Source organism: Perognathus longimembris, chromosome 22 (genome assembly GCF_023159225.1).
Source record: "Perognathus longimembris pacificus isolate PPM17 chromosome 22, ASM2315922v1, whole genome shotgun sequence".
Taxonomy (NCBI): domain Eukaryota; kingdom Metazoa; phylum Chordata; class Mammalia; order Rodentia; family Heteromyidae; genus Perognathus; species Perognathus longimembris.
In genome coordinates this window covers 224,532-249,424 of record NC_063182.1, presented here as the reverse complement: position 1 = coordinate 249,424, position 24,893 = coordinate 224,532, and the positions used below count along the sequence as shown (strand labels likewise).

Here is a 24,893-nt window from a genome sequence, read left to right as displayed (position 1 = left end):
TGAAGTAAATCTGTAGCTCTTATGACATCTTTTTTGCTTAATTGACTTACCTTTTTTCCTTTGGCCTTAGTTATTGCCATAAAAATTCAATGGCAATGCAATAAAAACTTGTGATGATTTCAAGCAAAGATGCTTCTTGGAAAGATGTGACAATTAGAGCTCCTCTGACAATGAACATAGAAAAACGTAATGAGAAGATGTTAGCAGGGTGTCCCTGCTCAGTAGAGTTTAAATACATTCTCAGAAGGATATTTTGATCATAAATTTGAAGTTACTCATTTGCTTTTATCTAACAGCAGTACACAAGATTAGCAGGGATATAGTTGTTGATGGGATTGTTGGGAGGCAAATGTTGAAGTCTAGGAGTAGTACAGGCTAAGATAGAATATTTAGAAGGAAAAAATCATTTCTTGACGGAACATTCAAAACATGGTCTAAGTGAGCATAGGACCATCCTTTACAGGCAAATGGAAACTAAGAGAGAGAAGAATTATCTAGTTTTAGTGACAACTTGGTGTCAGCTTTTCAATTCATATTTAACAAAATGCAATAACATACTTCTAAAAATTATCCAGTAAGAAATCTAAAATAAAGCTGGGCACCTGTGGCTCATGCCTGTAATCCTAGCTACTCAGGAGGCTGAGATCTGAGGGTCATGGCTCAAAGCCAGCCCAGACAGGAAAGTCCATGAGACTTTTATCTCCAATTAACCACCAGAAAACTGGAAGTGGAGCTGTGGTTCAAGTGGTAGAGTGCCAGCCTTGAGCTGAAGAGCTCAGGGACAGGGCCCAGGCTCAGAGTTCAAGCCCCGCAACCAACAAAAGAAAAAAAAGTGAAAGAAATGAAGGGAGGGAGGAAGGAAGGAACTCTAAAACATCCACAACTCTAGAGAAAGGTCAGACTCTCCACGGGCTTTTGAAAGATTTTCCTACAGTAACTTAGATCATGAGTTGAAACAGCCATGAAGAAAATGAGAAAGAAGTCAAGAACATGATTTCTAAGGATGAGACAGAAAGTGGGTTGAGAATATAGGACTAAAAAGACATTCATAAGAAGAGGAGATCTGCTCAGATTTAATGTTGGAGTCAGCTGCATTTATAACTATGACAGAGAAATGTGCTGCATTCAGAAGGTAATCTTGGCCTTTGAGCAAGTAAATTTGGTGATGTGTTATCAAATATCAGGATGATTAAAAAAAGAGCAACTAGGACAAAGCATAGATAGTATGTACATGTTCTCATTTACAGAAGGCTTAAAATTGTATTGTACATTACAGAAATACACCTATTTATGTTTATGTTATATCTTGGCCTATTCTATATTATATGGTTGGAATGGCATATAGGACAAGTAGGACTGTTTCTAAAAAAGTTGGATAAGATGGAGAAAATATTGTACACAGACATATGAAGAGAAAAAACATCGGCTGGAGGTTAGATATTTTTAGGTAAAACTATTTAGCACAGTTGAAAGTATACATTTTAAATAATGAATGGGAGAATGGCTATTGACTAGCTTAGAAGTTGGCACAAGAAGTCTGTTATGGTTACAACTTCATGTTTTGTACAAAAACTCAATCTTGCACAAAGCTTCTTTAAACTCAGATATCTTATTCTGAATCAACCATCTTCAAAAGTAGTAACAGTGTTCATGGTACTAATGCTATTTTAACAAGTGCTACACACCAGTCAGTAAAATAATTACTTTATGTAAATTATTCTATTTAAATATAATGGTACCATATAGGTTGTACATCTCTCATATAAAATTATGACTTCTGGATTTTCAAATTGGGACCATGAGTTGATAAACTCTACTGAAATATCCCCCCAATACGCCATACAACTCTGAAATATTTTGACTCCAAGCATTTTAAATAAGAGATACTTATTAACCTATATCCTATTTCTCATTTCACATGTGAAAGTAATGGCAAAGAAAAATGTTTTTCTTTTTCTTTCTTTTTTCCTTTGCTGGTCCTGGGGCTTGAACTCAGGGAGTGGCCCCTGAGCTTTTTTGCTCAAGGATAGCACTCTTACCATTTGAGACACAGCTCCACTCACAGCTTTGTCATTCTTTCATTCTTTTTTGTGGGCCCTAATTGAAGATAAGAGTGTCATGGACTTTCCTGTCCAGGCCACATCAAATCACAATCCTCATATCTTGCTTCCTGATTAGCTAGGATTACAGGTCTGAGTCATTGGTGGCCAGTAGAAGAAATATATTTTTAAATGCTAAACATACATACATACATGTATGTGTGTGAAGATTATGGAGGAAGTTTATGCTTCTGACATGTAGTCAATAACAAATATTTTAAACGCTTCTAATTACCTCCAATAAAAGGTAAATATTAGGGCTGGGAATGTGGCTTAGTGGAAGAGTGCTTGCCTAGCATGCATGAAGCCCTGGGTTCTATTACTCAGCATCACATATATAGAAAAAGCCAGAAGTGGAGCTGTGGCTCAAGTGGTAGAGTGCTAGCCTTGAGCAAAAAGAAGCCAGGGACAGTGCTCAGGCCCTGAGTCCAAGCCCCAGGACTGGGGAGAAAAAAAAGAATGGAATGGATGAGATTGTGTGTCCACTACTCATGTAGCAATCAACCAAACACTGTCAGAACTTATCTTCCTAACATAAGATATTTAAAAATATACTTTTATTATCTTGAGTTGTACAAAGGAGTTGTCTTCAAACCGAGCAGTTTAGGAATATAGTGCCTTGATGAATACCACCTCTTTCAACATTCTCACCTATCCCTGTCAACCCAGCCCACACCTCACTTTTCTTAATTTTTACAATATTTATTTAATTTTTTCCCCATTTAACAAAGTAGTTTTTACCAAGAAAAATGAATTTAATCCTTAGTTTCTTCTTGATGGATGTTACTAACTATATAGTTTATTAATTGTCCAAATATAGTTTTACTTTTTAGTCCTTTGATACATTGATTGGTTAAACAAGTGATAATGAAAAATATAATATATGTAACTTAGGTAGAACCTCTGAAGCTTATGTCCTCTCAAATTTCATTTGTGCTTTTACATTGAAAAATTTTTAAAAAGAGCTCTCATCACAATGAGGAGAAGTAGATTATTAGAATGACATTTTTAGTTGAAAGTCTGAGTGCATGTTTCAACTAGGTGTGTCTTTCTGAATAAGTGCCAGTAGATTGCATGCTTTACATGACTTTGGAGACTGGGATTTGGATTTTAGTCTGGATCGTTGATGTTTTAGGTGCTAAATTCTTCAGCTCACTTATCTTTTATTCTGCTAGAGCCTAGTAAAAAGTTGTATGAAAGATTGTGTCAAGATTGCATCTCATTTTCTTCCTGAAGTACTTTGTGTATTGTTGGGATCCAGCCTTTGGATTTGATGGGGGGGGGGGGGACTTGACGCCCTTCCCCCCAGCCCTAGGGGAATGCGGAAGCAGGCTACGTTCTCTGGGTCCAGAACCTGAAGAACTGGCTTTGCACCCAGCCCCCAACTCTCCCGCCGGCCCAGGCGCCTACCTGTCTCGCCCTGACTCGGCGCTTTCGAGTGACGTTAGCTCAAGGGGATCATGTGACAGCTTTCAGCCTATCGGCATCCTGGCCGATCTCCTTCTCTCAGAATCATCTCCCTTTACCTCCACCTTAATAAATCAGTTGGCTCCAGAAGCTTTCTCCGAGACTTGCGTACGTCTGACTCTATTTATCGGTAAGGAGGCGGGCACGCTTTCTCGTCAGGCCATGCGCATGTGAGGTCAGCCCTGACCCTTCCATCCCATCCTGGCTATCTGCTGGCCAGGTGCCCAGGAGAGAGGCCGAGAATAGGGGGTGGCGAGAAACCTAGCTGAGCCTTGTTCCCCACGCCAGGAGAGGCTACCGAGCCCGACAGTGTATAACATACTCAGTTTTCTTAATTATTCAAACGCAGATGGTTGTTCATTACATTATCATTGCGTATTTTAGTGATCAGGGTTTTACATTTTTTTTTTTTGTTGTTGTTTTTTTTTTTTGCCAGTCCTGGGCCTTGGACTCAGGGCCTGAGCACTGTCCCTGGCTTCTTCCCGCTCAAGGCTAGCACTCCGCCACTTGAGCCACAGCGCTGCTTCTGGCCGTTTTCTGTATATGTGGTGCTGGGGAATCGAACCTAGGGCCTCATGTATCCGAGGCAGGCACTCTTGCCACTAGGCTATATCCCCAGCCCGGTTTTACATATTTTTGAGCAAGCAAACAGTTTAAAAATGGGGAAATGTGCCAGTTGTCTACAGTAGTAGCCACTTGGGAACTGAGATCTAAGCATTACAGTTCAGAGCCAGTCTGAGCAGAAAAACCCAAGAGACTTTTATTTCCAATTAGCCGGCAAAAAAACAAAAAAAGTCAGAACTGAAGGTGTATGTAGCCACGAATAAAACAGGCAAGTGAAATCTTGAGGCTCTGAGTTCAAATCCCCAGTACCAGCCCAAACACATAGACACAAATAGCAAAATGTTAACACATGTAGTGTAAGCACATAAGTAATAATGAACAGTCCTAAGTGATGATGCAGCAGATACATGTCCAGGAAAGAGGTTAATGAAACCCTGGATAAGTGGACCATTAGTTGTAGATGTAGCTATCTGTCTTGTGAATCTCTCTCTAAATTCACACTACATAGATCACTCACAGTCATCCGTTCTCATGTCCCCTATGCAGTGCAGTAACAAAATTCACTCTACACCCCACAAAATTAAGAAAATTGAGGAAAGCAATATTTTTAGGGTGTGAGGGAGAAATGACATTGATCAAGATGCATCATATTCATAAACCACTGTGTTGAATGGCAACTTCTTTGTACAACTAGTTAACAATAATGAAAATATGTTAAAAGTGAGAAAAGAGAATAATTCTTGCTCTAAATTTTTACGGACTATTTTTCACATCTTCTGAATTCCCCTGCCTAATTATGGCTTCCATCATGCTGTAGCATTTTAGAACTTCTGATTCCAAATATTTGCTTCCTTAAATTTTAGTAATAAGAATAAGAAAATGGAGCCAAGCACTGGTGGCTCACACCTGGAATCATAGCAACTCAATAGGCTGATATCTGAGGATCATTGTTTAAAACTAGCCCAGGCAGGAAAGTTTGTGAGATTCTTATCTCCATATTTAACTATCCAAAAGCCAGAATTGTGGCTCAAACTTGAGCAGAAAACAGAAGCTCAGGGATAGTGTCCAGGCCTTGAGTTCAAGAGTTCAATCCCCAGGACCAACACACACACACACACACACACACACACACACACACACACATACACAAAGAGAGAGAGAGAGAAAAAGAGAGAGAGAGAAAGAGAGAGAGAGAGAGAAAGAAAAGGATGGAAGAAAAGAAAAGAAAAAGAAAGAAGAAAAATAGGAAAAATTGACACACTTTGCATCAGAGGACAAGGTCTTTCAAAACCTGATAACATGAGACAGTGCAAATTACATTATTCCCAGGATGCTCTAACTTAGTAAATTCAGAATAGATGACTTCATTTTTTTCATTATTCAGAAATGAGTTTGTTCATGTTTCTGGCTTTAGTCCCATATATTGTTTGTAAATCTTCCAGTACCCACTAAAATGCCCTCAACAAAGTATAAGCAATCTCTAAGTCAAGCTCAGTGTATGCCTTGTCTCCCAAAGACAATGGGGATCATTAATTATAAAAAAAGAATAATTACCTGTTCCTCTGGTGTAATTAAAATCCCCTTTAATAATTCTGCAAGATTTTCCATCGCCGTTACACACTCCACAGTGGTCTTCCCTTGCCAGAGACCCTAACAATCCATCACAACCAATTTTCTGTAGAAAAAATTGAAAGTTGTAAATTAAAATGCTCTCTTTTGTTTTTGTAACTACTAATTTAAGATTGACCTAATGTCCACAAACCAGACATACTTTATAGGCAAACAAATATGCTATGCTCTGTAGGGCAGCTTACAAAGCAAATTTCTTCAAACATTAAAATATATAAAATGAACAAACTACAGGGTAGTCATAAAAGTAATAAAGTAAGCACTAAAGGATAACCTAAAGTAACTGGGAAAAATATTATCAAGAAAAATGAAATTTACTAAATCCCAAAGTATATCATTTTTGTAGCTAATAAAGATGATTAGCTTAATTCTGTTCTAGAGGATACCATGTAAATGGCTTTATGTGTGAGGTGGTTGTAAAACTATTGCTATGTATTACATTTTGACTGAACTCTATTACAAGGAGACTTTCATTCCACCTTCTTTGCTACCCAATACAAATGTAAGAGTTCTTCACAAAATACATGGAATATAAATAGTTGTGAAGTTCATTTTTTCTCTTTCTTTCTTCTCTCTCTCTTCTTTCTGTATTTTGTCTTCTTTCTCTCTATATTAGTGCAGGCCTTGGGACTTGAACTCAGGGCCTGGGTGTTGTCCCTTAGCTTTTTTTCCTCAAAGTTGATGTTATATCATTTGATGGACAGATCCACTTCCGGCTTTTTGGTGATTAATTGGAGATGAGTCTATAGACTTTTCTGCCATGGCTGGTTTCAAGCTTTCAAACTTAAATTCTCAAGTCTCAGCCTCCTGAGTAGTTAGGATTACAGGCATGAGGTTTTGTGCACAGTAAGGGAGTTAACTTCTATTATGCTAACAAAAGAATTCAGTCACTAGGAATCTTTTAAGGCTGAATGCATCTATTCTTCTTTAGTGGATTTTTTTGCTTTCTACTGATGTTCAGATATCATAATTCTGTTTTTTCCAAGTTGTATCTACACATAGGATAAAATTTTTATATTGTTCTGTCAGAAATAACTAGTAGGAATATGAAACCCTCTAAGGAAATAAAAGATTTAGAGAGCTTAATATTCATTCATTGTAATCTCCAATTATTTTAGGAAAAACTCTAAAGTGTTAAGTAAATCAGAAATAAATACTAGTGTTGGTGTTGGTGTGGGTAGGTAGGTAGATAATAAAGTACATCTGTAGGATGACCATCCTGAGAAAGTAAGAGTCATATGACACCTCCACATGATGGCATCCCTTCCTTTATATCAAAATGCCTATGCTGATATAGGGATAGTTAAGTGGTTAGTAGAGGACTGATCAACCAGTCCCAGTATATTTCTGGGTTAAAAAAGAGGCCAACATAGTGAAGTGACACTAAATTGGAGTCATGTAAAACTTAAGCATTTTAACTCCAAAGTGAAGTAAAAACATTTATCCATATGTAAGTAAGGAAAAATACAGGATAGACTTTAGACCTTAAAATGTAGTTTTCTGTTGCAAACCGTCGCTTGTTCCGCTGTAGCCAGGAGCAAGGCCGGAGCAAAGCAATGATGGAGACCAGACCGTGGAACTGATTTGCAGGGTACCAGGGGACCTGCTGCCCCTCTCCAGCATCAGATGCCACTATTCCCACGGACAGAGTTTTTATTCATTATCAGACAAAAGTACACGCAGGAAAGTGGCTACATCAAAGAGACTACTTCAATAAGGGCAGAAAGGTGGCTACATCAAGGAGATAAGGGTGTTAGTTGGGGGGAATAATTCCAGGATTGGCAATTACCCTTAAACAAGAAAACAACCAATTTGCATAGGCAACCTGCCTATGAAGGTGAAGACTGTGGCCATTGTAACGCTAAGCTAAGCACGGTAGGTCTTGACAGGGCCGCCCTCAGCCTTCCCAGGGACAGAGAACAGTCCAATTCTCTAAGGCTGACCTTAAAGGCTTTGCATGTACTGTTTCCCACAGTTTTCTTTTCCTATTGGTAGTGTTACCACTAGAGATTAAACTCAATCTAACTAAACTAAAGTAACTAAACTAAATATAACTAAGCTAACTAAACCCAATTTGTTTCTTGGAAGATAGTAACTGAAATACAGTGGTTAAATGGATTGTTTTCAGTTTCTCAAGTTCTTCCCCAACTCTAACTATGATATCATAACCAGATATTATCTGTAAACCTAAAACAAAAGAGGCAGACAATATGCTCTGGAGGGGTTTGTCGTTTTTGTTAGTAGTTTTAATGTCCACAAATCATCCAAATTTTCTTACATAAATCCAAAATGTGAGGATGAAAGAGTTAGAAAAGTAAATTCCATTTCCCAGGGGCCAGTGCTGGAAGCAGTCCCAGCATGCTGGAAGTGGATGCCAGGGTAACAGTAAGGTAACATGACATCGTTACACTTTTAGCAACCGAAAATTGACAGAGCTAAGCTGTGTTATCCACAGAAAGCTGGTCTCAATACTTTCCATTCACCAAGTTTACAGTTCCACATTTAGGTTCGGTGTTCTACATTTTATAATGAAAGAAAACAAACCTCCAGTTTAGAGAAGGTTGTCAGAAAAAGAGAAATGCTTTTAATTATATTGAATGAAATATTTCAATTACAAAGTCACAGTATTAAAGTACTCTAATGCCTTTAGAAGTCACAATCCATTTCACAAAATTGTAATCGATAATCATAAGCTTCAGGAAACATTTGTACACACATTTGTTGTTGCTGAAATTTTAATGTCTTGTCAGGGATCCTTTAAACAATCTAGTTTATACAGCTTGAATAAGAAAAAAGCACAGCAACTTAACATATTATATTTGATATACACAGTTAAAAGCAATTTTTGGGAAAATATATTCATTTTAGATAAACACTAGACTGACAGATTTGTGTGTATGATGAACTGTTAGAATTAAATGAAGTTAAAGGCTTTAATTGAATGACATATTCTTCCAAAAACAAATTATATAGAGCTTAGATACCTATGAGAATTTTTTTAAATTTTATGATATAGGTAACTGAAAACTTACATTTCAAGTGACTGCCCTAATCTACTAAAAATAAAGGAAATTAATAAATAATCATAACACTGTTTCTTATGTTATTGGCACTGCATGATTCAAAGATTTAAAACTATTAACAAGATAGCAAAATATGGGATATTGAAGCTACAAAAGAATTTAAGTTGCATGATATTCCGTAATGGAATCCATAATGGCTCTTGGATCTGCCCATAGTTTGCAATTCATTTCAAATTTTGTCATGCGTGTGTTTTCTCAAATCTTATTTATTTATTTATTTATTTATTTATTTATTTATTTTGCAGTCCTGAGGCTTGGACTCAGGGCCTGAGCACTGTCCCTGGCTTCGTTTTTGCTCAAGGCTAGCACTCTGCCACTTGAGTCACAGCGCCACTTCTGGCCATTTTCTGTATATGTGGTACTGGGGAATTGAACCCAGGGCTTCATGTATGCGAGGCAAACACTCTTGCCACTAGGCCGTATCTCCAGCACCTCAAATGTATTTTTTTTTTTTTTTTTTGGCCAGTCCTGGGCCTTGGACTCAGGGCCTGAGCACTGTCCCTGGCTTCTTCCCGCTCAAGGCTAGCACTCCGCCACTTGAGCCACAGCGCCGCTTCTGGCCGTTTTCTGTATATGTGGTGCTGGGGAATCGAACCGAGGGCCTCGTGTATCCGAGGCAGGCACTCTTGCCACTAGGCTATATCCCCAGCCCTCAAATGTATTTTTATAGGAGAAAATTTATTTCCAATTCTCAAAGGAGTGTATAGTATAAGTTAATTACTATTGATCTAAAGGCATCATTTTATAGATTAGTTAATGCACCATATATATTACAGCATGACTTGCCTAAGAATAGTTTCCTGATGGCTTTCATGGATGAATTGCTGCTCCACTTTGCTATTTCTTTCACTACTAATAGATTTATTACTCTCCATTTTCTGGGACATATGTCAGAATGTATCCATATTGAGTTGCTGAGGAAATCTATATCCAAACTAGTAGACAAAAGGGATAAAAGGTCTCAGTTATGCTGGGTGTTGAGGCTCATGCCTCTAATCATAGCTACTGAAGATGTTCAGATCTGGGGATCTCAATTCAAAGCCAGTTCTGTCAAAAACTCCATCTCCAATTACTCAACAAAAATACCTGGAATGCAGGTGTGACTCAAGTGATAGAGCACCAGCTTTGAACAAGTATAAGAGGCCCTGAGTTTTTAAGCCCTGGTAACAGTGTCTGCCCATGCATATTCAAGCATTTCTCTCTCTCTCTGTGTTTCTGTCTCTTTCTTTCCTTTCCTCCCTCTCTTTCCCATCTTTCTTCTCTCTCTCTCTCTCTCTCTCTCTCTCTCTCTCTCTCTCTCTCTCTCTCTCTCTGTCTGTCTTCCTCCCTTCCTCTTTTCTTCTCTCTTCTGGTTTTCTCACTACAAAAGGTGACAATTGTGAAAAAAACACCTAATCTTTAAAGCTACCTCTAGGTTCACTTTCCCTTATGCTCTGTCTGCTCCCTCCCATGTTATCATAGGAAACTTGGTATTAAACTTCTTTTTTTTTTTTTTTTTTGCCAGTCCTGGGCCATGGACTCAGGGCCAGAGCACTGTCCCTGGCTTCTTTTTGCTCAAGGCTAGCACTCTGCCACTTGAGCTACAGTGCCACTTCTGGCCGTTTTCTATAAATGTAGTGCTGAAGAATCAAACCCAGGGCTTCATGTATTCAAAGCAAGAACTCTTGCCACTAGGCCATATTCCCAGCCTAGATTAAACTTCTTGTAGACAAAATTGTAGAAGCCAATCCAATACAGCATCTCAATGTGATGAGCAAATTCTAAGAACACTTCCCTCCTGTTCCTCATACTCACTTTAACAAATTATCTATTTTCTAAAGACAGATAAGGAAAAGTGCCTCAACTCAGAAATTAAGAAGAGAAAATAAAATTTAAAGAACGTATTCAGAACATAAGAGAAAAGCAAATGAAACATTTCAGTATTATGAGAAACTGGTCATGCATTTAAAAGTCTGTTGATTCATATGTGTTGTTAAACATTTCAATATAATTTACAACTTTGCTTTTATAGTGTTATGCCTCATTTGAGGACCTAGAGTGTCTAAGTTTTGGGTTTGAAATGTTTTAACATAAAAGTGTTACAACTTTAGACTTGTGATAAACAGTCAAAATCTCAGATTCTCTCAATTAGTAACAGATTTTGTGAGTTACTTAGTTCAAATTATTTGTCATACAAGTGAAGAAATGGAGTGTCAAATAGATCAGACTTTCTCTAGGTCAAGCCAGGACCACAAACAAATCTTTCTTCCTTCCTTCCTTCCTTTGTTCCTTCGTTCCTTCGTTCCTTCCTTCATTCCTTCCTTCGTTCCTTCCTTCCTTCCTTCCTTCCTTCCTTCCTTCCTTCTTTCCTTCTTTCTTGTCAAAGTGATGTGATGTACAGAAGGGTTACCGTTTCATACTCAAGGCAGTGAGTATATTTCTTATCAATCTTGTTACCTCCACCCTCATTTTTCTCCCACCTTCCCTCCTCCCCAATACCCTCCTCTCCTTCCAACTCTAAGTTGTATAGTGGATTTACAGCATATTGCCTTGTAAGTATTGCTATTGTATTGGTTTAACTTTTACCCTTTGTCTCTCCATTTTGATGTTCTTCTTCCTTTCCTTAGTTCAGAGAAACATGTATACAATACCCAGGGTATTAAAATCAAATACAGTGACAACAGGGACTAAACCATAGGGAAGATAAAAGAAAAAAAATTCACATAATACATTGAAAATAACAATGATAAACCACTTATTTCCATAACTTGGAGTTTGTTTCACTTAACTTCATCTTATGTGATCATATGTACATAACTATTGAGCTACTGTGATCATCTGCTATGACTATCCTAGACACGTACTAATTATTACAAATGAGGTAAACCATAGGGTCAATTTTTCTTTGGGTCGGGCTCACTTCACTTTGTATTATTTTTTTTTCCAATTCATTCCATTTCCTAATGAATGGGGCAATATCATTCTTTCTGATAGAAGCATAGAATTCTATTGGGTATATGTACCACATTTTCTTGATTCATTCCTTTACTGAGGAGCATCTGGGTTGTTGGTTCTATATTTTTAGTCATAGTAAATTGTTCTTTGATGTACATGGTTGTGCTGGTAGCTTTAGGGTGGTCTTGCTTGTGGTCCTTTGGATAAATGCCCAAAAGTGGGGTCTCTGGGTCTTAGGGGAGCTCTATGTTTAGCATTTTGAGGAACCTCCACACTGCTTTCCAGAGTGGTTGAACAAGTTTACACTCCCATCAACAGTGTAGTAGGATTCCTTTTGGCCACATCCCCTCCAGCATCTGTTGTTATTAGTTTCCTTGATGATGGCCATTCTTATTGGGGTATGGGAAATGTCAATGTTGTTTTGACTTGCATTTCTTTTATGGCCAGAGATGTTGAGCACTTCTTCATGTGTCTCTTGGCCATTCTCATTCAGAGAAGTCTCTTTTTAAGTCTTTAGCCCATTTACTAAGGAAGCAGTTGTTTCTTTGAGGATTTGTTGGGGGGGAATTTAATTTTTTGGATTCGAAGTATAATTTAGATATGAGGCCCTTGTCTATTGTATGCCCAGGGAAGATCTTCTCCCAATCTGAGGGCAATAACCATCAGTATCCCAACAATATTCTTTAATGAAATAGAGGAGGCAATCCAAAAATTCATATGGAACAATAAAAGACCCCAAATAGCAAAAACAATCCTTAGCAGGAAGAACAGTGCTGGAGAAATATCAAGACCAAACTTCAAACTATATTACAAAGTAATAGTAATAAAAACAGCTTGGTACTGGCACAAGAACAGGCCCAAGGACCAATGGAACAGAACTGAAGACCCAGACATGAACCTGAAGACCTATGGCCACCTAATCTTTGATAAGGGAACCAAAAAAAAAATAGGATGGAAGAAAGACAGCCTCTTCAACCAATGGTGCCAGCAAAATTTGTTAAACATCTGTAACAAACTAAAAGTAGATCCTTATATATCACCCTGCTCCAGAATCAACTCCAAATGGATCAAAGACCTCAAGGTAAAAGCAGATACCCTGAAAACATTGCAGGAAGGAATAAGAGAAACACCAGGGTTCCTTGGCACAGGTCAAAACTTTCTTAATAAAGGCCCAGAAACACAGTTGGACAAATGGGATTGCATCAAACTGCAGAGCTTCTGTATGACAAAGGGCATAGCTTGCAAGATAAACAAAACATCTTTTGAACCTTAATCTAAATCTTTCCACCGTAATACAAAGCTTGTCAACAGTCTCAGTATCTTCCCCTCTACCTGAGGTACTTCCTTTTGAAATGTCTTACCTGGCACCTGCCATTTGCACACAGATCTAACCCCAGGTATCCACAAGAAGTTCCATCCATCACTTTCTCTGACAGAAGAACAGGCTGTTCTTTTCCAACAGAACAAAACAAGGCACATGGTTTTTCTACATCAAGAATAAGCAAAAAAGAAATGAGAAAAAATATCTCATTTATATATAATGTTGCCAGTACTTGGGATTGATCTCAGGGCCTGGGCACTGTCCCTTAGCTTTTTCAATGAAGGTGCTGCTCTACCAATAAAGGCAGAGCTCCACTTTCACCTTTTTGGTTGATAATTGGAGGTGAGCATTTTACTTCAGTGAATATGTTATCTAGGCAGAAGAACATTGTTTCAAGGTAAAGAATTCTTGAGGAGCTGGTAGTCTATCAGTGCCCCATTGAACATTAAGGCAGGATGAGTGAAGCTTGAAGAGGGTCTCAAAATGTTTTGGTTGATTATCTTATTAATATTTTTGTACCAGTATTGAGTGTTGAACTTTGGGCCTTATACTTTCACTTGGCTTCTCTGCTCAAGGCTGGTGTTCTACCACTTGAGCCACACTGTTTCCAGCGGTGTTCTGGTTAATAAGAAACTCTCAGATTTGTCTTCCCAGGCTGGCTGGGATCCTCAGATCTCAGCCTCCTGAGCAGCTAGGATGATAGGCATGAGCCATTGGTGTTCAGCAAGGCAAAATAGGTTTAAGTAGTTTGAAGCCTCCTTTAAAGGAGCTTAAGTGTTTCTTAACAACAGTAGTATGAAATCCAAATCTGAAATTTCAAAACAATTTTCATGCTACATTACTATTCGATTGGCCTGACACCAGTCAGGCTCTTTACCGTTCATGAAGCTTTTATAAATAGTAGAATGGAAAATAGCTACTGTCTTTCACATTGACCCTCCTTATGTTTTCAGTATTCTTCATGTAGGCTAAAAGGATTCTGTAAATACCAAATATCATCCAGGGGAACGGAACAGGGTATCATTTTGCAAAGAGAAGTCAGACAGTTTTGTGGGCCTTCAGAATTGGACATTTCAACCACTTTTCACATGTGGCTTCTGAATATTGCTCTCAATAATTTTGAGAAGCTGATAGAAGGCCTCTAATGTGATTGATTTTGAACTCTTCCTTTAAGATAAAATTATTAGCTGCAATAAAGCATTTCACTGTGCCCTCACATCTCAAAGTTAGTTGTTTATTCAGTGACTGCCGACTATGTCATACCTTTGGACTTAAAAACAGTGGCTATAATTGCAACACTTTCAATGTGGCATATATTACACTTTTTCTGGAATTTTCATTGAAAACAGGAGCAAAACAAATATATGAATGATGTTGAAAGGAGTCATGTTCCTAGAAAATTCCACTCATATTCCAAACAAGAATTCAGATAAAAAAATCTTTTAATTTTTTATAGCATATTGTCAGTACATTCTGCTTAATTTAGCTTTACAGATGACAGAATTACTTGATACCAATCCTCCTTCCTGAAGTGCACGCACAGAGAGTGTGGTACTGCAGTGATCCATGTCACATTCCATTACTTGGCAGGCAGGTTCTATCTTGATTTAAGAGATCAACCCTTTCCAAAATATGTGTTACAGAGGAATACAGCCAAATCTTAGCACATATTGAGATTGTAAAATATCTGAATGTTAACACCATGTGTTTATTTTCTTTAAAACTGAATGTTCACTACTAAAATAATATCCATTTTTACATTCTACTAGTCATAGTTTTATATGATCTATAAGAATGAAAGATGTAGCCATTTGCATTTCAAAAGGCCCTATATTATTAATACTTTAGATTTTTAAAAGCTGTGGATTACATTTTTTCTATAGCACTCTAATATATGAAGACTACCCAGAAGGATATATGTAGCTGGTCATTTTGGCAAAACTGTCAAAACTTTTTGGCTGTTGAACACAAATCAAAACTAAAATCAACTATCACCTTGCACCAGTGAGAAAGGTTTTTACAAAAATACTCAAAACAAAAGTGCTGCTGGGCACTGGTGCCTCACACCTGTAATCCTAGCTACCCTGAGAGGCTGAGATCTAGTCACCCTAGGCAGAAAAGTCCTTGAGAGCCTTATCTCCAATTAGCCACTAAATATCCAGAAGTAAAGCTATGGCTCAAATAACAGAGCCCTCAGGAACAATGCTGAGGCCCTGAGTTCAAGAAATCAAGCCCCAGCACCGGCAAAGAAAAAAAAAAAAAAGCAAGTGCTTATAATACTGAAGAGAAAAGATACCTTTGCATACTGCTAGTGTATGTAAATTAGAACAGCCATCACAGAAAATATGATGAAAGTCCATCAACAAATCAAAATAGAGCTGCCATACAATCCAGTAACCACACTACTGGTATCTTCAAAAAAGTTCAAAGTTGGGGCTGGGGATATAGCCTAGTGGCAAGAGTGCCTGCCTCGGATACACGAGGCCCTAGGTTCGATTCCCCAGCACCACATATATAGAAAACGGCCAGAAGCGGCGCTGTGGCTCAAGTGGCAGAGTGCTAGCCTTGAGCGGGAAGAAGCCAGGGACAGTGCTCAGACCCTGAGTCCAAGGCCCAGGACTGGCCAAAAAAAAAAAAAAAAAAAATTCAAAGTTAATATCCGCATTTCAATGTCCATTGTAGCATGATTTATTTACAATGAACAAGAAATTGCAATGGCCTAACAGATTAACTGATAAAGGAAATTGGCATGCACCCACAATTTAATACTAATCAGTTCTTGAAAGGATTGCAACATTTTCATTTGTGACCATGGAAAGAACTCACATTAGTATGCTAAGTTAAAAAAGCCAGCCACAGAGCCAAATGCCACATGACCTCATTCATATGTCCAACCTAAAAAAATTATCCCACTGGGATGTGCCTCAAGTGGTATGGTACTTTCCCAGTGAGCACAAGACCCTACATCCAAAAAGATAAAAATAAAATTATAAAATATAGGCATTAGTGGCTTACATCTGTAATCCTAGCAACTTGGGAGGCTTGGATTAGGAAGATGGTTGCAGGACAGTTGAGGCAGAAAAAAAAAGACAGAACCCTATCTCCGTGAAAATAACTTGGACATGGTGGCACATGCTTGGGATTCCAGCCATGACTGGAAATAGACGGATAGTGGTCCAGGCACATGGCCACGCAGGATGGAGGCTCTGCCTCAGAAATAACGAGTAAAGACCATTTGTATCATTTTGTATTTTCACCAACAGTGTCTGAGATATGCATTGTTCATGTCAACTTCACCAGAATTTGGTGTTTCTAACAGATATGTAGTAATATCTCATTATATTTTAAAATTATTTTTGTTAGTTCTTATGGTTGTCATATATCAGTAAAGAGAGAAAATTAAAATTCACAAATACCTAGAAGATATTCTTTCAAAAAATAGATGCCCTACTGCTGCTTAAAACAAACAAACAATACTTTATAAGCCTAGAACTCTACTCAGCCAAGATAGGGGGGCCCCTTATGGTCTTACCTTCATCCATGACAGCTTGCCACGGAAGGACTTGCTTTGGGTGTGAAGATTTAAAATTATAGGCCTGACATTGCCAGTCTCTGAAGCCAGGCACACCTGCAGGACAAGGTGGATTCTCACATACTCTGTATTGTTTTCTGGGACCATTACAATCCCTTGCTTCAGAACTTAGCCTAGAGAAGACAGTGCAAATAGTCAAGTTTATATTTTTCATGATAAAAAAATCTTTAGTTTGAAAACCATTTCTGAAATGAGTATATTAAACAATAGCTAGGATATCCATATGTTTATGTCTTATAAGCAATATATGTCTTCAACTTATCTTCTAAAATAGATGAAGAATAAAAATCACTTTGTCATGAGAATGAACCAAGAGAGGAAGAGAAAGAGGCTGGTTCCCACGGGGCAGCTCAGTCCTTAGAGTTGTTAGCATGTTTTCAAATAAACTCATAATTCTTTGACACTGCTTGTGACTCAACCATGCCTCAGATCTGGTCTCTGGCATCAGAGCCCAGGAGCTGACACGGCCTTTTCACTCTTGTCTCTCCAGGCTCAATGTCATTGAACAAACAATTGTACAATAAACTTGGCATCGGCTCTGTAAGCTTTTGTTTTTATTCTCTCAGCTTCTCATCATAATTAATTTTGTTCTTCATCTGTTTTTCTAAGGTTGTATTATATTTCTTCTTTTCTCACCATTCTTTTAAATAATGACAAATTTTCTAACATTTTTATGTTTACTTAAGTATATTTTACTGGATTCATTAAAAAAAACTTTTATAGTTTCCATCATTTTACTCTTAGAAAAATTAGCCTGTATTTTCATATTAAAGGGAATTTGTATATAAAATAAATAAAAATAAATAATTCAAGGAAGTTTTTAGTTTACCAAAGTGGAGTAGAAATTAAAGATTTCTCTGTCTTTACAACATAGCTTATGGGTAAAAGCTTTGTATTTTCAAATCGAAGAAAAGTTCCCTCCCCAAGTCAGGAATTTTGAGTTACCCAGGACATTTGCGTTCTCGACTGCTGATCCCAGAGCTGCAGGTTCGGCTGCAGGAACTCCACATGCTCCATTCTCCAGCCCAGTGCTCGGGTGCTGAGGTCCTGCTGCTACACTCGCCAGCCTTACACCACTATTCCAAAAGTTATGTCTTAGGTGAACAAATCAAGGCACAATGGAAAGTCATTCACTGGCCTATACAGTCTCTGGAATTAAGGTAGGCAAACTAGGTTTACTATAGCCCCCAAATATAAGGAATTGAAAAAGATAAAAAGTACTGGGAGAGAGGGAAGGGATGACAATGTCCAAAAAGAAATGCACTCTTTACCTGACTTATGTAACTGTAACCCCTCAGTACATCACCTTTATAATAACAATAAAAAAATTTAAAAAGAGTAAGTTGTCACTTTTTTGTCATACTAGTATAATGATCTAATTCTCAAAGTTCTCATGTCTTGAGAGCAGTACCCAGCAGTACAGTACCATAGTACCGTCACACTGAGAACTCAGTATCTGTGTTGTAGATAAGGTGAAGGTGGACAGAGAATGCAAAATTGCAACACCAGAAAAGAAAATTTAAGACATTCTGAGAAATATGTAACAATTTTAAACAGGATATAAGAAGCATAGTCAGGTATACAGATGGGAAAATCATCAATAAATATATTTCTGAAACAAGGTTGAGGCAGCCATTTAAGCAAACTTAACTATTTTTATTAGCAATGTCAGCCATGTACTGTTTCTTTGTAATAAAACATGATTTCATTTTCAGCACTTTATGCTTTCTTTTCTTCTAGAAGACTTCCGTTATGTTTTTTTTGTTTGTTTGTTTTTGTTTTGTGTGTGTGCCAGTCTGGAGGCTTTATTTAGCACTCGGGCCCTGAGCACTGTCCCTGACTTCTTTTTGTTCAAGGCTAGCACACTATCAGTTGAGCCACAGTTCCACTTCTGGCTTTTTCTGTGTATGTGGTGCTGAGGAATCAAACCCAGGGCTTCATGCATGCAAGGTGAGCACTTTACCTCTAAGGCACATTCCCAGCCCCCATTATATTTTAAACATTAATGTTATAACGTTTTTCTTCTGAAAACTTTCTTCCTTTTCTATGCTATAAAAGCCAAGCTGATGATGGTCCCAGCAAACATGTTAGAGACATCAACAAAATCACATTGAGAACATTAAGAAAAAAATCAGGGACATTTAGATAACTGATAGTGAAATGAAATTGTTGAGCAAATTGCAAAAAATTACAGAAATGTTCAAAACTTCACTTATTTTCAAGGTATGACTAAAATCTTATTTATCTAATTACCTGGTTACCAAGGCTTTAATCATGATTGAGTGAAATATTAAGTGAATTGATAAGATGTAATGGAGATGAAGTACAACAATACATTATTATATACATATCATTCCATTAACGTTACCAGTGATGGATTTCAGAAATCTTTTTTTATTTTTATTTTCATACCAGGCCTGAGGCTTGAACTCAAGGCCTAAGTGTTATCCTGAGTATTTTTTTGGGGGGGGGGCAGTCCTGGGCCTTGGACTCAGGGCCTGAGCACTGTCCCTGGCTTCTTCCCGCTCAAGGCTAGCACTCTGCCACTTGAGCCACAGCGCCGCTTCTGGCCGTTTTCTGTATATGTGGTGCTGGGGAATCGAACCTAGGGCCTCGTGTATCCGAGGCAGGCACTCTTGCCACTAGGCTATATCCCCAGCCCAGTATTTTTTTTTAACTCAAGGCTAGCACTGTACCACTTGAGCCACAGTCTACTTTTGTTTTTTTCTATTTTTTTTTTGTAGTTAATTGGAGATAAGTGTCTCATGGACTTTCCTGCCCCAGTGGTGTTTGTACCACAATCCACTGATCTTTGCCTTTTGCATAGGTGGGATTATAACTGTGAGCCACCAGTGCTACCATTCTGATATTTCTTGATCTCCCTTGACTTAAATTTATTTTAAGTGCATGCTTTATTGTTTTTATGTGATAAAATAATTAATACCAATAGATTTTTCTAACAATGTCAGAATTCAAATTCAATCTTTTTTAGATTTAAGATGTTTTAAATTTAACCTTGCAGGTCTTACCATCATACTACGGGGGTCTTCAAACATTTGGGGATTTGGTAGGAAGATATGGAGTAGAAATTGGAAAATAAGGAAAACAGAGAGAAAACTTCTGCACCACTTACTGGTTTTAAGAACTTAACAATGTTCTGTCAGTTATTGGCAAGAACACTAATAGGTAAGCTGTCAAACTTCAAACCATTGTAATGTTTTGGCCTATTTGAAGTTTCCCCCCTTACCTACCTCCTTCCATGCCAGCAATCTGGCAGTGAAAGGCTGGGCCACTGTTCATAACAAACTAAACTTATTTAGAGAAGAGTTGGTTCTAGACTTGCACACAACTTAAACTACACCACATTTGGCAGATAAAGAAATCTGGAAGCCAACGTGCAAGCCAGTGTGGATATACAAATCCATGGGATTTGGAGAAAGGGCTGTACAACACCTGAAGTTTCTCACAGATAATTTCTTACAGATAATAGGATCTCTGCATGAAACTAGCTTGTGTGTCTTCTAGATGATGCTTGCTAAACATACGAAAAGTGCTAAATGGTTGGGGTTTTTTGTTTGTTTGTTTTTGCCAGTCCTGGGGCTTGAACTCAGGGCCTGAGCACTGTCCCTGGCTTCTTTTTACTCAAGGCTAGCACTCTGCCAACTTGAGCCACAGTGCCACTTCTGGCCTCTTCTATATATGTGGTGCTGAGGAATCGAACCTAGGGCTTCATGTATATGAGGCAAGCACTCTTGCCACTAGGCTATATTCCCAGCCCCTGTTTGTTTTTTAATTAGGGCTTGAACTTATGTTCTCTAGAGGCTTTTCCCTAGGTTGCCTCAAATGGTAATCCCCCAGGTCTCAGCCCCCTAAGGAGCCACCAGTATCCAGATGCTTAATATTTTCATTCAACTTACTATACAAAATAGTTTGTTGGATTCATATATAAAACGATCCTAACGACGATTCCCATAAAGTTGTCAGCGCCACATATTGTAATATATGTTTGTGTTTTTCAACTTGTTGAAAGACCCCACACAGGCTTTAAAACCCAGAATGTGTCTGTTATATGATTCTGATTGATGAAAAATCTAAAGGAATATATAACATTTGACAATTTCTGGGGGAAGACATGGTTTATAAATCTGACTATGTTTACTGTCTGAACTTTCCATGTGTAAGAAATTCATGAGAATGTGTGATTGAAAAAAATCATGAGCTTGTCAAAGTAGCAGGTCCAGATCTGTGCACACTATGGAAGAAGTGCAGAAAAGAAAAGAAAGGAAAGCATGAAGCTTGTTATGTATGCAAGTGGTGGTCGTGAGGATGTGACAGTCTTATTTATTTCAACAAAAAATGATTATGGCAAATTAAGGAATCTCACTTGAAAAGTAAACAACTAAACTATATTACATAAAACTCTTCACATCAATCTACAATCCTAGTAAATTTATAATTAACTTCCCTTCTCGCTATTTGAGAAAACATGGTAATATACACATGCATATAAAATAAACATGTATATACATATATCTTGATACATTTACATGTGTATTATATATGCATACAGATTCATATACATATAACTATATCTACTTATACATTATTGGCTTTTAACTAGACACTTATCAACTATAATCTCTTTGATAAATGTGAATTATAAAAATATACAAAAATGAAATTATGCAAGATAACAGCTAAACAAAAGAGAAAGAAAAAACTGTGTTTCTTTGGAAATGCTGTCTAAAATAGAATATAAATCTTCATCTTACTTCGTGTGTGTGCATGTGTAAATTGGCATGAAGGCTTGAACTCAGGGCCTTGCACTTTTGCTTGGCTCTTGCTGATGCTTTGCCACTTGAGCTGTGCCTTTCCAGTTTCTACTTTTTGCTAGTTAGCTAGAGATAAAAGTCTCATGTGGCTTTGCCTGCAGGGCTGGCTTTGAACTAAGAGCTTCAGTTCTAGCCTCCTCAGTAGCTTGGCTTTCTAAAAAATGTCAGTTTGAATCATTGAATTCTGTAGATATTTTTTCAGTGATAAATTCACTTCAGAACTAAATTTATGCAGTACAGCTGACATCATTAGCGTTATGAGTGCATTATAGTGTTACAGTGTTTTAAGTTTGCGTTACACAGAGCTTGAAGTGTTTAGTGTGAGGTTGCCAGCATTCCGATATTTTAGCACCATCTTACACAACTTGAGAGTGGCACTGGAAGCCACTATAACAACCATAACACCTTGACAACTGAAGAGACACACACTGCATAGGAAACTAAGAAAGTCAGTTATTTCAATTCACTAGGCATGTGGTTATGGAGAAATAAAATGTATTTTACTTTTGATAATCAATTTCAGTTTCAGTTACTGAAAGAGTGTTTAGTTTAGAGGTCTCAAGAACATATTTTAGCTAGGTTCCAATGGATCCTTCCTAGATCTCATGTACTTAGAAGGTGGGATTGGGGAGATGGATGCTTGAGGCTAGGCAAGACAAAGTCTCCAAGACCCCATTTCCACAAGTAGATGGGCACATTGGTATCTGTCTGTTAGCCCAAATATGGAGGAAGCTGGCCCAGGGAAAAAGTGAGAAACTTTCTCAAAATTAACCAGGGCAAAACGTGCTGTAAATGTAACTTGAGAGATATAGTGGCTGCACAGCAAGGGGTGTTTCTGAGTTCAAGTCAGAGTACTGCCAAAAACTTTTTAAAATTTCTCAAAATTATGGAAAAAATCAAAATATAAAATTTAGGACCACAGATTATATCATAAAGAAGTAAAGAAAAAGTAAATCAGATGAATGGCTATATAATTCTTAAAGACTCAAAGCTGAACATTCAGTTATCTCTACACATCACTGCTTTTGTGGCAGAGGGGATGATGACGAGTATTGCCAGGGCAGGGCTTCATGACTCAGCCATAAATTATTTATAGTATTATAAGATTTCCTTATACACACATTGCTATACCTCCTGTGTCATTTAAGTGAAAAATGAAGCAGACTAAAAGTATGACTCTATTTAAGCTGATAGAAAAAATATTGGCACAGTTTATAATCAACTGACATTTCACAGAAGTTTCCTTTAAGGAACTATTCTCATATTGATCACTTCTATAATATTAAGTATTTCTATCCTTGGCAAAAAAAGAGTTTACATTTAAACAAATTGCACACTTTTTTCTTTTTCTTAATTAGAGAATTATAGAAGTAATAAATGGTTAATTTATATAAACTACTGGTTTATATAATTGCTTAATTTATATAAACAGTTCAAGAATATATGGATACAAGTTGCATTCACTCTCACCTCTCATGGCCTTATTCCCATCGAACACTACCTCCTCTACCAAAGGTTAACTGCTTATTAGCTTGTAGTTTATATTTTTGAACTAATTTCTCTGAGTCTAAAAATACATATTATGTGTGTGCTCATGTCTGTTTGCAACCTGTGTTTTCCTAAGTCTCCAGGAGCATAATATAAAGAACCATTTTTTTCTGACATGCCTGTAATAACATCCATGTCTCCTAGATTTTTTAATATTAGTGTGTACATATCTACCTCACTTTTTTTTGTGCTGGTCCTGGGGCTTGAAGTCAGGGCCTGGGCACTGTCCCTGAACTTTTTTGATCAAGGCTCATGCTCTTCGACATGAGCCATATCTCCACTTCTGCGTTTTGGGTGGTTAACTGGAGATAGGGTCTCACCCACTTTGCTGCCTGCTCTGGCTACAATCCTCAATTCTCAGTCTCCCGAATAGCTAGGATTTTAAGTGTCAATCTCCAGTGCTGGCTTCTACCTCATTTTTTAACAACGGACTTAGATCCAATTCCCTGTTACTTAATATTTCTTTTGTTTTGCACTTCTCAACCTTGCACTTCTCAACCTTGTTGATTGACTGCAGTTCTTCAGGCTTAAGTATTAACTCAGGACAATTTTCCAGAAATAAGCTGTAGATTTTCATCCTTTATTTCTTGAGTGCTGAGTTGTTTGGTTTGGTTTTATTTTGGTTGGTCGTGGGGCTTGAACTCTGGGCCTGGGTGCAGGCCCTGAGCTCTTCAGCTCAAGGCTAGTGCTCTATCACTTGAGCCACAGCGCCACTTCTGGTTTTCCGTTGGTTAATTGGAGATAAAAGTCTCACAGACTTTCCTGCTTGAGCTGGCTTTGAACTGCAATCCTCAGGTGTCATTTAAAGGCCAGGCTTCTAGTGTTATAATTAATGAGCAAACAGAGAAGCACGCTACATTATTGTTCTACTACACAAGTTAAAAAATTATGTGGAGTATTGACCTGCATTTTGTATTCAGTTTACCATAAGTACATATGGGATCAAAATACTTCACATTCCTCAATGAAAAATTACTTTTCAGCAACAATGATTTTGATCTTGAAATACATACTAAAAAATTCCTAAGAATTTATAAAGCATGCTTAATTAAGCTACCATTTGATAATTTCCAAATGTCAATTTGAATGTTCTATTTATAGTGTTTCTATTGACCAAAAAAAATAAAAATACTCATTGGTTCTCCAGAGGAAAAATTTTATAGCTGAAAGGATACATTGCTTTCAGAAATTTTGATATTTATGCTATTATTGTGCTTATTTTGTTTTTGTTTAAATAATAAAGAAAAAGTAACACTTCTTTGTGAAAGTACTACATAAATCTGATTCAGTATTATAATTAGCAGCAATAAAAACACAGCATCACTGTTAGTGAAACATTCATAAAATTGAAAAGCTCTAAAACTTAAAACCAAAGATTGGCAAAATGCTCACATTTGCATGTGGCAAATTATTCCATCAAAGTTAAGATGAATGCATAGGTAAGTGGCAAGAGATGACAAAAGTGAATTCAAGTAACAGGAATGACATACCTTACCCGGGAGACAGTCTGTCCCATCCATGGGTGGATCATGTTTGCTTCTGCACTCTTTCTCACCTTCCACTCTGCACCACAGCCCTGCACAAATCACATTCTGTAAAGAAGAGCACAGAGGGTACAAGTTTCAGTTAAAAAAAAACAACTTTGGTATAGAAATAGAAATTATTTGTATAAAATGTACTTTAGGCACTGTTAATATTAAAAATAGGTAGCATAATACATAGGTTATTTATATTGACCTAAGAGTAATACATACCAAAGGAAATTTTGCTTAATAAAATTAAATTTTAGCTGGGTGCTGGTGGTTAATGCCTGTAATCATAGCT

At 37.5% G+C, this 24,893-nt stretch overlaps 1 protein-coding gene across 2 annotated transcripts in view; it reads right to left on the bottom strand.

Annotated features, from left to right (window-relative positions):
- The window catches only part of Adamts19 (ADAM metallopeptidase with thrombospondin type 1 motif 19), a 155,821-nt gene that overhangs the window by 39,940 nt on the left and 90,988 nt on the right, over nucleotides 1-24,893 (bottom strand). For both annotated transcript variants that reach the window (XM_048331432.1, XM_048331431.1), the window contains 5 exons: nucleotides 24,560-24,661; nucleotides 17,635-17,765; nucleotides 16,630-16,802; nucleotides 13,138-13,262; nucleotides 5,685-5,805 (listed from right to left, as the gene is read on the bottom strand). In XM_048331432.1, the coding sequence (XP_048187389.1) occupies nucleotides 5,685-5,805; nucleotides 13,138-13,262; nucleotides 16,630-16,802; nucleotides 17,635-17,765; nucleotides 24,560-24,661 (652 nt within the window). The remainder of the gene's footprint in view (nucleotides 1-5,684; nucleotides 5,806-13,137; nucleotides 13,263-16,629; nucleotides 16,803-17,634; nucleotides 17,766-24,559; nucleotides 24,662-24,893) is intronic.